The sequence below is a fragment of the Tympanuchus pallidicinctus genome, unplaced genomic scaffold (genome assembly GCF_026119805.1).
Source record: "Tympanuchus pallidicinctus isolate F22 unplaced genomic scaffold, pur_lepc_1.0 scaffold13, whole genome shotgun sequence".
NCBI classification, from domain to species: Eukaryota; Metazoa; Chordata; class Aves; order Galliformes; family Phasianidae; genus Tympanuchus; species Tympanuchus pallidicinctus.
The window spans coordinates 8,147,045-8,161,099 of record NW_026294648.1 but is presented as its reverse complement, the minus strand read 5'-3'; the positions used below and the strand labels follow the sequence as shown (position 1 = coordinate 8,161,099).

At 49.8% G+C, this 14,055-nt stretch overlaps 1 protein-coding gene across 1 annotated transcript; it reads left to right on the top strand.

Moving 5' to 3' along the window:
* Positions 1 to 902: 902 nt before the first annotated feature.
* LOC128075944 (brain-specific homeobox/POU domain protein 3) lies at positions 903 to 2,452 on the top strand. Its single transcript, XM_052673155.1, has 2 exons — positions 903 to 1,072; positions 1,446 to 2,452. The coding sequence occupies exons 1-2, from the start codon at positions 953 to 955 to the stop codon at positions 2,349 to 2,351; spliced, it is 1,026 nt and encodes a 341-aa protein (XP_052529115.1). The 5' UTR covers positions 903 to 952; the 3' UTR covers positions 2,352 to 2,452.
* Positions 2,453 to 14,055: the final 11,603 nt, after the last annotated feature.

The window sequence follows — 14,055 nt, the reverse complement described above, 5'->3', positions numbered from 1 at the left end:
GTGTTCTGGTGGCATCAGGGGTGCAGGACTCAGGATTTTGCCCTGTGAGGCCTTCCCTCTGCCCCTGTGTGCAACAACTCCACGGCTCTGCTTTAGGGATCTGCTTGCTGCATGAGCATCATACAGTGGCTGTGCCTGCATCTGGGAAGTCACACACATCTCCTATTGCTGGATCTGATCTTTCCTGTGCAGATTCAGACCTAAAGTACTGTACTTTTGGGGCACACCAGACTTTCAGGTGCCAGGGCTGGGTTTTCTGGCTAGGTTTAATGCATGCTGCTCCCTTGATTTGCTCAGAGTATAACCAAGCACCCTCCTACCAACCGCACAGCCTCTGTCTCCATATTCAGCATTTTTGGGGGTTTCCTTGCTCTGGGGCAGCAGTTCTGCTGCCCACCACACCTGTGCAGGGCTGGGAGCAGCCATGGGGGTGGCAGAGATACAGCCATCAAACACTGCATGTGAGCAATGACTGGATCTGGGAGTGGGGGCACTCAGAGGGAAGGAGGTGCTATGAGGTGATGCTGCGTGCAGGTGTGGATGGATGGAGAAGTGCTGAAGGGACTGGAGAGAGGAATGAACAGATGGAGTAGACAATACAAAAAAAAAAAAAAAAGAAAAAAAAAAGGAAAGAAAAAAAGAATTTTAAAAAAAGAAAAGAAATAAAGAAAAAATAAAGTTGGTGAAACTTTTCCTTATTTCTCTGTTCGCTGATTTTATCCCCGGGTGCCTTCTTTGCCTTTGGGAGAGCGGAGGGGGCCCAGTCGGGGGGTGAGCGGAGTGGCCACGGGGCGGGCGGAGGGAGGGGCCTGGCGAAACCTATCCAATGAGCGTCCGGGGGGGCGGGGGGGCCGGGCTATAATGCCCTCGATGCCGGGCGGCAGAGGCAGACAATACCGCGCCCCCGGAGCCGGGCAGCCCGGAGCGCCCCTGCCCCGCTCCCAGCCCAACCATGATGTCCATGAACAGCAAACAAGCTTTCAGCATGCACCCCATCCTGCACGAGCCCAAGTACCCCCACCTGCACACCAGCTCCGAAGCCATCCGCAGAGCCTGCCTGCCCGCCCCCCAGGTAAGCCAGGCGCCCCCCTCGTTGGGGTCCGTGACTTTCTTGGGTTTGGGTTGGGGTTGTGTTGGGCTTGGGGTTCCCGTGTGGTGCGATGGGGCTGGTGGGATCAAACGTCCACCGAGTGGCTCTGTCCCACTGCCCAACTCAGAGATTCCTTGGGATTCCCACTGGCTCCATCCTCTCTGTTTTCTTCTGGATGACAAGGGTCGGTGCTCGGGGTACTGCTTCAATTTTTTGGGTGGGAGGCTAAGCTCGGTCAGCTCACCTGGCCCAGGGGACAGAGCAAGATGTCTGTAACGCCACTTGCCTTTAACCCTCTCCCATTCTTCTGGTTTGTTTTCTGCTCCCCGTTTATCCCCCCTAACCCCACATCCAGATCCAGGGTAACATTTTTGCTGGCTTTGATGAGACCTTGCTGCGGGGCGCCGAGGCTCTGGCCGCTGTGGATATAGTATCGCAGAAAACCCACCCGTTCAAGCCGGATGCCACCTACCACACCATGAGCAGCGTGTCCTGCACTCCTACCTCGTCCTCCGTGCACCTGCACCACCCGTCCGTGCTGACCACCCACCACCCCCACCACCATCACCACCAGCCCGCACAGGGCCTGGAAGGAGAGCTCCTGGACCACCTCAACTCTGCCCTCCCCCTGGGAGGGGTGCCGGGTCCCGACGTGGGCTCCACGCCGTCCCACCCTCATTCCCACATGTCGGCCATTAACCACATGGCCCACCACTCCCAGCCTATGAACATGTCCCACCCCCACGGCCTGGCGTCCCACGCCGTCATCTCGGGCCCCGAGACAGAGACGGACCCGCGGGAGCTGGAGTCCTTCGCCGAGCGCTTCAAGCAGCGGAGGATCAAGCTGGGGGTGACCCAGGCAGATGTTGGGTCTGCGTTGGCCAACCTGAAGATCCCCGGGGTGGGCTGCCTTAGCCAAAGCACAATCTGTAGGTTTGAGTCCCTCACCTTATCCCACAACAACATGGTGGCCCTCAAACCCATCCTAGAAGCCTGGCTGGAGGAGGCCGAGCGGGCCCAGAGGGAGAAAATGACCAAACCAGAGATCTACACGGGAGGCGACAAGAAACGCAAGCGCACCTCTATCGCTGCCCCCGAAAAGCGCTCGCTGGAGGCTTACTTTGCCGTGCAGCCGCGGCCCTCCTCGGAGAAAATCGCCGCCATCGCCGAGAAGTTAGACTTGAAGAAGAACGTGGTGAGGGTCTGGTTTTGCAATCAGAGACAGAAGCAGAAAAGGATGAAATTTTCTGCCACTTACTGAAGAAGGGGCTGGGAAGGCGGCGGGGGCAGTGCCTGGCTCCCCAGCTGATGCGGCCCCCCTCAGCCAATATTTCCCCCCAGAAATGGGCAGGGTTTGGGTTGATTATTTTTTTTGTTGTTGTTGTTCTGTTTTGTTTTGTTTACAAAAATCGAAAAGAAAAAAAAAAAAAAAAAAAGGAAAAAAACAAATCTAAAAAGGGAAACCCGCCCAAAGCGATGCGAACAGCTCAGTGCCCGCTCCTCGCTCCCGCGGGCAAAGTGGCCCCGCTGTCATGACTGGTACAGACTGCTTTTGTAGACAAAACTGGAGGGAAAAAAAGAGAAAAGTGGAGAAAATGGAGAAGCTGAAATGAAAGGTCTGGGGGGGGGGGGAGGGGGGAGATATGGGGGTGCCCAGAGCCAGAGCAGCGGCGGTGAGAGCCCTACCGGGCTTTGTCGCAGCCTCTTCCTGGCTTGGGTGGGCAAAGGGGATTGGGGCACCGCTCCCTCCTCAGTGTCCCATCTTCTTCTTTTTAAAAACTGAAAGGAAAAGGAAAAAATAACTTAAAAAAAAAAAATAGAAAAGAAAGGGAACGAGCTGAAGCCGCCCCGACGGCTGTAAATACGAAGGCGCCGGTCCGTGCCCCCCCCCCGCGCTCGCTGCCCGGTCCCTGCGCGCACACACACACACACAAGCACTTGCATGGTTTTGTTCGCTGTCCCCTCGCATTTTTGCAATAATGTTTCTGTTTCTACCTCATCAGCTAAATTAAAAAAAAAAAAAAAAAAAAAAAAAAGTTTCAAAAAATGAGAAAAAAAAAAAAAAAGCGGAATGAAAAAAAAAATTGTTTTTGGCACTTCCCTGGAAGTCACGATTTATTCGGGGGGGAGGGGAGGAAAAAAAAGAAAGAAAAAGGAAATTTATTTTGCTTTGGTTTTTGCCCGTATGATTTCACTGTAACGTATCCTACGCTTCGACAATCAAACCAGTGGGGCTCCCGGGGGCGGCCCGGGGCAGCGGTGCGCGGCGTCCCCGACAGTACCGAACTCTGCACTTTCTAAGGCAAGAATACTCCTTTCTTTTTTTTCTTTGCATATTTAATAGAGAAATTTGCCTCCGAATCCTATGTTGTTGGTGGGTTTTTTTCGTTGGGTTTTTTTTTTTTTCTTTTTTTCTAATAACTTCTGATTATTATTATTTAAACGAGATTTCGTTTCGCTGTGTGTGTGCTGAATGAAATTTGGTGTCTGTGTACGCTGCAGCATTTCAAATAAACCATGCACGTTTTACCTCACCCCCCCCTCCTGCCTCCTACACTTACTGCACCCGGGGGCGACGCCGGCTCCGCCGCGGGACCCCACCTCATCGCTCCGTCCTTCCTCCTCCGGGCCGGGGAGCAACGAAATAAGGCGAAAAGCATCGAAAATAGGGCTAAACCGCGTTCAGAGCCCGGGGCTGATTTTCTCCCACGCAAACCGTACGTGCAGCGAAGCCCCACGCGTGGATTTGGGGACGGAGCAGGGCACGATAACCGGCCGCGGTGCAGCTGAAACGGCGGAGTAACTCCGCTCGCATCGAAACCGCTCTGAAAAACGCATTGGAGCTGTGCCGCCGCCAGGCTGGGGGGCCGAGAGGAGCTGTCAGCGGGTGGGGAGCACGGCACGCACCGAGGGGGTGACGGGTCCTCGTGCTTTTGTTTTGTAACTTTTTATTTTCCGAGAGAAACAAAAGAGAACGCACCGCGCGCATCTCGAGGCGGTGCTGCATCCCCAGCAGCCGGGCTCTGGGGGGGGGGGAAAGGGGAGACGACAAGTGGCAGCACGGCTCCGTAACCCGCAAAAAAAGATGGGAAAAACATCCGAAGAAGCCGCTCGGGGAACGCTGGGTGAGGAGACGCTTCCCGGAGCGAGCACCGCACTTTTCAGCCCCCACTGGCCCGCACGGGTTTCACAAACCCCATCCCCTCCTTTGTTTTTTTCCTCCGTTCTGATTTTTTCTTTCCTTCCTTCTTTCTTCTCTTTCTTTCTTTTCTTTTTTCTTTTTTTTCTCTTTTTTTTTTTTTTTCTCCATGAAGCGAAAAGCGCATTTTCATAAATAGACCTTGGCCAAGTGCTGGCAATGAAATTTTAATGAAGGCTGGATGCTGAGTGCTGCCCGGGGGGGCCTTGGAGAATCAGCTCCGTGCAGCATTAGCAGCGCCCCATTCACATCCCTCCCTCTGCTCCCTTGCAGCCATAACACGCTCCGATCTGCTCCTGTCTTACAGCCTCTTCAATGGTCCTCCACCCCAAGACTGGGATGCCCAGGTGCAAAACCAGAATCTCCAGCCTCAAAACAGCGCTGTGGGGCTGTGATCACTGCCTCAAGCTCACAGGCATTGCTCTGTCCCCTCTTCAAAGTTTGCAAGCGATGCAATTTTCCTCACCTGCAATCCTAAACTGGGTATTTCACCGATGTGAATGCTTGTGAGGTGAGAGGAACCTGTCCACTGTGGGGTGTTGTGAGTGGGTTGGCACATAGGGGCTCCACGTAGGAACAGCAGAGTAGATCCCCAAACCTTCTAACACAGTCTCTCTGCAGTGCACTCAGTGTAGGGAGAGTTTAGGGGAAAGTTCAGAGCAGGGAAAGGAGGCAGAGCTGTGCAAGAAGGAGCAGGATTGCACACACAGGTAGAACAATACATGCACACTCCCTGTTCCTGGAGTGGAAAGGAAGCTCCTGAACTGTGACCCTAAAGCCAAAATAGCATTGAATGAAAGGAGCATTGATTGGGCTGGACATATGTCTTTCTCTCTCTCTCATTTACTTTTTTCTTCATGTGGGGTTTAACATACCGTGGCTTTGGCGGGCTGTACATCTCTAGGAGTGCATTCTCACCCACCGCTGCTGCTGGCACTGAGGTCAGAGAAATGGTGAAGGCCACACTAGAGACCTGGTCCCTAGTTTACCACCAATGGTAGGGGATGGATGGGGGTGGGGTGAGGCAGCTGGAACACAGCTCTCCCTTGGGGCTCAGAAACATCATACACAGCTCACACCGAGCCAGGGATAGGACTGGGGCATTGATACAGATGGGGCTTCAAAGCAGAGGTGCACAGGTGAGTGTGCATTGTCCACTGAGAGGAACTAAGTTGTCCACATAGCAGTCCATCTCTGTATGACTGCGAATGGTACTCTACAGACAGCACTGTACTCACAGTAGACATGATGGATGACCGAGTCACATGGAGACATCTCCAAATGGGGACAAGGCTGCAAAGGCTTCCTGAGGAAAGATTCCTATAGGTTCATGGCTGCTAAAGCTCTCAGACATTGGCTGCTGGAGCTCTGCCCAGTGAGCCCTGGTAGATGGATCATTTTGCTACACTTTCGTGCTGTTGAGCTCCGCGACACGTTCACTGTTGCATTTTCTGCCATAAAAGTCAAATCCCACAGAAAATTTAGGCACCAAACTCCCCCGAGCATACAGGTAAAAACTGAAGGTTATATATGCTCTGCTGAACTGAGCCTGCTAACTCTAGGCAAATGCCAATGTGGTTGAAGACATGTGAGAGAAGCACTGTCCCCCATTTGTTCTTAGAGCAGGGCAATTTGGTGCAGGGTTGCACCAAAGCACACTGCCAAGGCGCTGGCTGTCCCTCTGGGAAGGGAACTGGGGCAAGGCAAGTTGCTGAGTGCCATCTCTCCATCCCTAAGCTATGTGGTTGGACCCACACAGACCTGTAAAGGACATGGAGGATCAGCAAGGTGACCACCAACACCGTCAACCTCCTCGTTCAAATATTGCCAGCACGTCATAGCTTTGCACTCAGCTTTGGGTCTGGAGGAGAGAAAATGCTCCGTGTTCTTTAAAAGATTCCTGCCTTTGAAAGCCATACAGGTAAAGGATGCCCCTGCTGACGGACTCTCTTCTATTATTCTATGTGTTTTAGTGCAGAGCAGAGCAGATGTATTTTTAAAGAGGCTGGTGCTTGAAGTAGGCTCTGTTCCACTACAGGGGGAAAAAGGAGTAAAGCAGTAATTACAGGCTTCATAGGGGCCCAAGCAAGCAGGAGGACAGCCAGGCTGGAACCCAGGAAGATTAGCAATTAGCTGCCTTTGGAAAGATTTGGGGAATTGGTGCAGGGCAGTGTAGGTATGAGGGACAAACCCCATTCCCAGCCCAGATGTTTCCACAAGACATTCAAACCTCAGCTTTTGTCCACTTGAGTCCCTGTTCATTGCAGAAATTGGGCCCCTTTCCACCTTTCAGCTCAGAAAATGGGAGCTCTGGGGAGCAGCAAACAGTGGGGTGACCCAGCCTTGAGGCATCTCCTGGGCTTCCTTTCCAATAACCAAATTCTGAATTTTCTCCTCTTGCTGGGTCCTTGTGGGTGCTCAGTCTCTCTACAGCCACAAGCAGCTCTAACATTAAACTCTAGCAAGACCAGAGCCATAGCATGTTCAAAAACACAGCAACACAGCTCCGTGCTTTACACACTCACTCTTTCAAAAATAAATGTACAGGTTTGGCTTTTTTTTTTTTATAATGTTGAATTAAAACCTCCAGAAATTTAATATGATGCTTTTTACCCAATGCAAACACCACAGTCTTGGTCTCACACCACAGAGAAGAATAGCGCTCTGCTTACCAACTGCTCTACTGAAGCCCTGCAGGATGAATCCCAAGGTTGGGGTCTGCTCAGGTCCCCTTATTTTCAGCCATAATCTCTCAGGAAGGGCTGTAGGATCCAACTTCATGTTCCTTTGTGGGTCAGAGACCAGTGAGCTCACACAGGACTGCAGAAACAGTGGGATCCTGCAGATGGAGAGATCAGAGCTGAAATCGGTATTTCACCGGCAGCACCTCACCCAGTTTCCAGCAGCCCGAGGTAAATGAGTGCTTTCTGAGAAATATGAAAATGTCAACTAAGAGCCATGTTTTATTTATACCAGGCAAGGCAGGATTTAGTTTTACAGAAGAAAAAGCAAAGCATATGTATTTGTACAAAGCCTCGCTTAACCATTCTGTGACAGCCCAAGTGCACATGAATCAGAGTTTGCTTTGCAGAGCATGTTCTCAGCAATGCAGCAGCACCTGTCTGAACCCTCTTAGCAGAACCTCCGTCTCATTCATCACCAACTCCAGGAAAGCACACTCTCTCCTCTCTGCATGTATCTATTGGTTAAATGGAGATGCAAACCCACATCAAACAAAGCTCCAACTTGGAGGAAAAAATGTCTGGTGACCTTTCCATACAGAAGGGTGGGGATTCTGTAGACACGGGGAAGTTTTAGTGCTGTAAAGCACACAGAGAAGGAGATGCACTAAATCAAGTTCATAAATCAATGCCATTGAGGTGATCTCAGAACTCTCACTGTGTTGTCCTCACCTGCATATTCCTACTATCAGACAGCTCTGAAGTTATGTCCTCTACCCACCTCTCAACTTATTTCAGGACAACATAGACCCCTCTTTGTGTTAAGAAACTGTCCCGTAGGTACTGTCAAAGGGTTGAAGCCTTGGCATTGTCTAGAACAGGTCCTTCTGCAGGATCAGGAAGGGCTCTTCACGCTTCCCACCTCCGCAGGTTAGTACAGGTTGGGAAGAAGGCTGGCTCCACCATCTGGGCACCCCAGCCAACCTGCTGAGCTCGGGTCCTGAAGAGCCTCACACCACAGCAGGTTGTCCTGATGGTGATGGACACTTGACGGATGGCACAAGCTGGAGCAGACCCCAAAATCAAGTCAGATGAGCCTCACCTTTTGCAGCCCCTTGGACAACCCCTCAGGGAATGGGCTAACCGCATGCTCTGAGCCTCAGGGTTCATCTATCCCATCCCATGGGTCTGCTCAGGCAGACAGGCTGGGGCTGAACCAACAGCAGAAAGAGTCCCCGGCTCCAGCCTCTCCCATCAGAGACCGAAGGCTCCCAGCTGGGAGATGCAAGGCAGCTCAGCTCCTCTGCATGGCCTAATGGCTCCTGATGGCTCTTCCCGGAGATGTTTCAATAGTCTTTGCCTGAGTTTCTCCCTCGCAGCCTGCTGTACTTGGTGCCTGCCATGCGCAGTCTTAGCACTGCACTGCTCTCCTGCAGCCAGCGTAAGAGAGTGCTGACAACCTCTGGGTTCTTGCATGGATTTTTCCTTACCTTAGCTGTGCTGTTTGGTTCAGATCTAAGCGAGCTCTTCATGCATGCTGCTTCTATGCCTTTATTAAAAGACACAGCTTAAGGAGGGGGTGGAAAGTAGATCAGATCTAGATACTCTCTGCAGTCAAATCCATGGGAATCTTCCCTGCAACTGTTTGCAGCCTGCAGCAGCTGTGCAGTCCTACCAGCAGGATGCAGGATCAGCTCTCTGCCCATCACTAATTTATCTCCAAGTGCAGCCACTCCGCTTGCCATCTTTGTGCTGCAGGTGTGAAGGCAGGTGGGGAGGCAGGGACACAGCCCTGATGAGTGCAAAGCAGGACCAGGGGATGCAGGAAGCATGCTGATGGAATGCTGAGCTGTGTTTCCCATAGCTCAAGGAGGAGCTCAGCTCTGCTGTGAGACAGGAAGACAGCATGAAAGCTGCTCTGGCTATCTGTGACATGTGAGACCTGTTCACTGGGGGCTTTTCTGGTGTGGGCTTTTTCTTTTTTCTTTTTTGGATTGTTTATTTGTTGGCTGGTTGTTGTTATTTGTTTTTTGTTGCTTTTTTTTTTTTTTGGTACAGGAAGTTTTCCCTCTGGAATTGTTATTGTCAGCTCTCTTGGAATGAAGACCATCATTCCAGGTGGCACTGACACTGCTAGAAGCCAGCTCTGCAGTACTCCTAGGGCAGCAGTTTGGACAGAGCAGGTTCCTTGTGCCAGGCAGGGCGTGGGGACTATTTAGACCACTGAGAATGGACCTCCCTTCTTGACATCCTACAGAAGTTGCCAGAAGTGACTGTAAAGGATCAGAAAAGCCAGCTTCCTTTCACCTGAGAGCATCAAAACATGATGTTGCACCAGCTTGGGAGGGCACAGCTACAAACTTATCACCATAACGTACCCAATACCAAATCCTGCCCATAGTCCTCCCCAGATCAACCCTATTATCAGATTAGAAACAATCTTTTACCTTCGTTCCTTGTCTGGAATGGTGCTGTTAAACATCTGCTGTGCTGAGCACCAGGAGCAGCTGCACTAAGCCTCCCCTTGCTGCTGGAAAGGGCTGATGTTTGCCATGGTGGCAGTGCACCCTCCTGCTGAACAACTGACTGCTGGGAGGTACTCGCTGAGCCAGCCACATGCTTCGTGATGTCAACTGTAGTTCAGTGTTAATTATTTATGATAAAACTTCATAATGTGCTGGTAAGTGGGCTGCAGGATATTTTGGTTAAATTAAGGAAACCTTAAAGCTCCCTCTACAGGGCTTTGTTCTTTGTGCCGTGCTTAGAGCAAAGGTTCAGTTAAAACTGAAGCACTACAGACTCTGCCTATGGCCTTCAATTGCTGAAATAATGGGAGTGTGGAGATTTCTGAGTTCTGGCTGGGCAGGCTTAGCAGAGCCCTGGTGAATGCTCTCTTAGGTGATGGAATTCCTCTTGGCTTGACCTCTCTTTCCCAAACAAATATCTAAACTCAACAGGCTGAGTCTTTGTGGGATCAACTCCCAGTGCTTTTACACCCCCAGTTTAGTTCATTTTTTTTCAGACTAGGATTTTAACACGCTTTTAAGGAAAAAAAAAATCAGCTTATTTTCTTGGATTTTTCACTGGGACTAGAGCATGGTGGGATGCACTGTATTGACATCCTTGGTGACTCCTGACCACCAGGCTTTAGCAGGCTGTGCAGATAATAGAATCATAGAATCGTTACGGTTGGAAAAGACATCTCAGATCACCAAGTCCAACAGTCATCTCCTCCCCACATGTCCACTAACCATGTCCATCAGTGCTACATCCACACATTTCTTGAACACCTCCAGGGACAGTGACTCCATCACCTCCCTAGGCAGCCTGTGCCACTGCCTCACCACCTTTCCTGAGAAGTTGTTTTTTTTTGTCCTAATATCCAACCTGAGTTGGACCAATTCCTTCACAGCCTCTATCTTCTCCCTCCTTCACTCACTGATGTGCTGGACTTTACCATCCCCCAACCAAGTGCTTCCCAGCAAATAGTTAAGGAGCCACTTGCTGGATGTGCTGGATGTCTTGGTTGGTGCATTTGTTAATGGAGCTTTGCCCTGCACGCATGCCAAAGGGTTAGACCTTGCTCTTCCAACTCTCTGCCTGGAAAGGAGCCAAAGCCACAGACTCTTCCTGGGAATGGCTGGGTGAATGCACCCTGCATCAATCCTCCTGCAGCCTAGGTCTTACACAAGTGCTCCCTCTGCTCTCTGGAAAGCCTATGGGGACACAAATAAAATCAGCAGCGAGGCTCACAGTGGGCTTTAACTCTGCTTTTGTTGTCCTGAGTATTGTTAAATAGGAGCTTAACCCAAATAAGTCCCTTCCTCTCACCCCCAGCCTGCGCTCAATTCTCACATGCTGAATGTTTTTCTCTGCTCAGCTTGACCACCTGACTACAAGCACCAGGTGAATGCTAAGCTTTGAATTTTCCACAGGTTACACCCCATAGCAAATCTCATAGGGTTCCCAAGGCCTTGGATTTTCCCACGGATATTCCAACAAACCATGCTGTGTTCCCAGGGACACAGGGAGTGTTATGAGGTGGGGGACCCTAAGGGTATCCCAAGCCTTCAATGAAGCGGTGAGTGGCAGTGCCACCCTTGGTCCCAGAGGTGGCACTTTTCTGAGGCTTACACCTGGCATACCCATCTGCATCATATCATCCCAAATATCAGTGTCATTATATGATAGTGCTTGCAGGTCCTCAGCAAGAGGAGGGATTACTACTGGGCTGGATCAAGTTGGTGACACAGAAATGAGCCCTCACCTGTACTGCATTTGCTGCCACAGCTACAGCGACTTTCAGATGCACCAGACAGATTTTTTTTGAAGCCTCATTAAAGAAGATGACTGACACAGATCTGGTAGAAGAAACACTTAGAACTTGTACTTGAGTATCCCTTTTGGATGTGCTATTTCTTCCTGTTCTCCCACCATTTATTACTAATGTATTGTATCGATATGGCTTACTATGCTGCTCATGAATGAGGGAACATCTTTATCTCTTTTCTGATGGATCAATGTCCTTCCAGACCAACCTTCACGCCTTCAGTTTTTGCCAGCTAGCTATTTCCTTGCTCTTACTACAGCCAAGAAAATCCTTTGCTTAGTAGAGGGTTGGGTCTACACATTTTTCTAAGCTCCAGTGACACAAACATTTGGTGGCTGGGGACAGGTGCATCACAGTGGAGCTTGGAGTCAAGCAGTCACTTTCATGTTACAAACCATGACCACTGGCATAGACAAGTTGCTAAGAATCTGCTCCTGGGCACCTTTCCAAAGATGAAAGAGGAGAAAGGACACAGGTTGATTGACAAGGAGATGGTGGGAACAATGAGCACCTGAAAAACAAGCAGGGATAGAGAAAATCCACTTAAAACAAGCCAGGAGGGAGTAACAGGCAAGTGACTGTGCACTTTGCAGGGAATGGAAGTACAGCTTGCCTCTGAGCCAAGCCTTGATGGCTGCACTGTGCTTTGCAAGGTTCTTGGCTCCTGCATGCCAGGGCCAGCATCCCTCTGTGGGCTGGTGAGGCCAGAAGGGGGGCCCTCCAAGCTACTCCACATATGTAACTCACCCAAACTCTCTTCTCTTCACTGTACTGAGTTCTGCTGTGCATTATGGCAACGGACATGAATTGTCTTTAGAGGGGCTCAGGTGAAGCTAAACACTGCCATGGGCAAATATCACCTCCATGCATCAAGTCTTGCTTTATCCCTCTTAATCACGAACAGCAAAATATATGTATAATTATGGAAAGCAAGTCAAAAAGCATCCTTAGACCCTTGAAAGGTCTTTACTTTAGCCTGGAGAACAGTGCAAGCCTGGCTGTTCCCTGTCTGTGCTTGCATGATAGAAAACTCCCACAAACTCCCATCTCGGTGCTAGAGAGTATAAATGCTGCTGACATTCAGCACCTCCAAGCACCACACAACCCTATCCAGCCTTTGCTCACCATGCTTAACATCAGATCTCTCCTTCCTACATGTATCCCGTGGCTCTGGATGGAGAGCAGCAATTCCCATAACATCCCAGATCAATACTCTGTGTCCTGCACCATAGCAATGGGGGAAAAAGTGTTCCATGGATGGTATCAGCCACTCCAGATGATTTGGAAAGCTCTTCCCCTTTTTTCTCTCATTTTCTTTCTTTCTTTTCTTCCTTCTTCTTTCTTTCTCTATTTTCTTCCTTTCTTTTTCTTTCTTTTTTCTCCTCAAGCTTTGTTCATCTTTTTTTCTTTTTCTTTCTTTTTTTTTTTTTACCCCCCCTCCCTCCTTGCAGCCTCTGTTCTTCATCCATTATTTAGGCTTTTCTGACTGTAACAGCAACATTCGCCTTGTATACCTTGTGTGGGGTTTAAAATATAGATAAAAGCAGAAGGTCGGACTTGAAACACAGATTCTGACGGTTGCTGCTGACTTTGTCTGGAAGCTACAAAATCTGGAGCTGTCTGTGCCCAGTGATGGTATTGGTACAGCTGTGTGTTTTTTCTTTTCCAGTTGATATTCCTGCAAAACTGTCTTGGTATTTGATGTTTTCATTCAGCCTTTCAGTTTCTAAAAGTTCTGGGGCCCGGCTGGCTGCAGGACAGGAGAGCTGGGCTCATGCATACCCTGCTGCTGGGCTGCAGGTGTGGTGCCTGCTGCTCACCTTTCTGCATTGAGCTGAGAGAAGCTGGCAGGTGTCTCTATCCAGGATCCAGCAGGCTCTAATTGGCACCTCCGGTAGGAGATTCAACAAAGCTAAGGACTTTCCCTTTTAATTATAAATGCCCATGTTTCTTTTATGCCTGCTTTCTTCCACCATCGAAGCAATTGGGTTGTGAGGACAAATGTTTGTGGGAAACAAATTTCAAAGTCGATATGTGAGCAATCCCAGAAAACATGCTTCTATTTGAATGGGCATCCTTCCAACCAGGAGACAGAGATAGACCACATGATATAGACAACCAATTGCAAATGAGCCCCAATCTCAATATTCATGAAGGAATGAAGACCTGCTAATGAGCACGACCACAAATGACAAGCAAGGAGGTTGCTCACGTTCCTCAAGCATGAGGAAAGAGGTGAAAGTCGGTCAATAAATCCTGATTCTATATAAGAAAGAACATTTTCACAGTAAGGGTGGTGAGGCACTGGCACAGGTTGCCCAGAGAAGTGTGGTGCCCCATCCCTGCTGACACTCAAGGTCAGGCTGGACGGGGCTCTGAGCACTTGATGGAGCTGTAGGTGTCCCTGTTCAGTACAGAGGGGTTTAAAGGATGGCCTTAAAGGGTCTCCTCCAACTCAAATGATTCTGTATAATATCTTAAATATACTTGTATACAGTTCCTTATTTACGTTACTGGTACTGAATATAAAGGCCTCGTGGAAGACACCTGTCTGACTGAAGGATCTTAGGAAAGAGGCTCTATCTTTTGATGGCTGAGAGGGCTTGGAGGAAAGAAATCACCTCACGCCACATAGAATCATAGTATGTCCCAAGTTGGAAAGGAGCCATGAGAACCATCAAGTCCAACTCCTGGCTCCACACAGGACAACCCCCCCCCAAAAAAAAAATCAGACCATATGTCTGAAAGCAATGTC

Bases quoted from the DNA above. Each gene is read 5' to 3' on its own strand.
- LOC128075944 (XM_052673155.1), top strand. From the start codon at position 953: ATGATGTCCATGAACAGCAAACAAGCTTTCAGCATGCACCCCATCCTG. The intron at 1,073-1,445 runs GTAAGCCAGGCG...CCCCACATCCAG, and splicing joins CCTGCCTGCCCGCCCCCCAG to ATCCAGGGTAACATTTTTGC.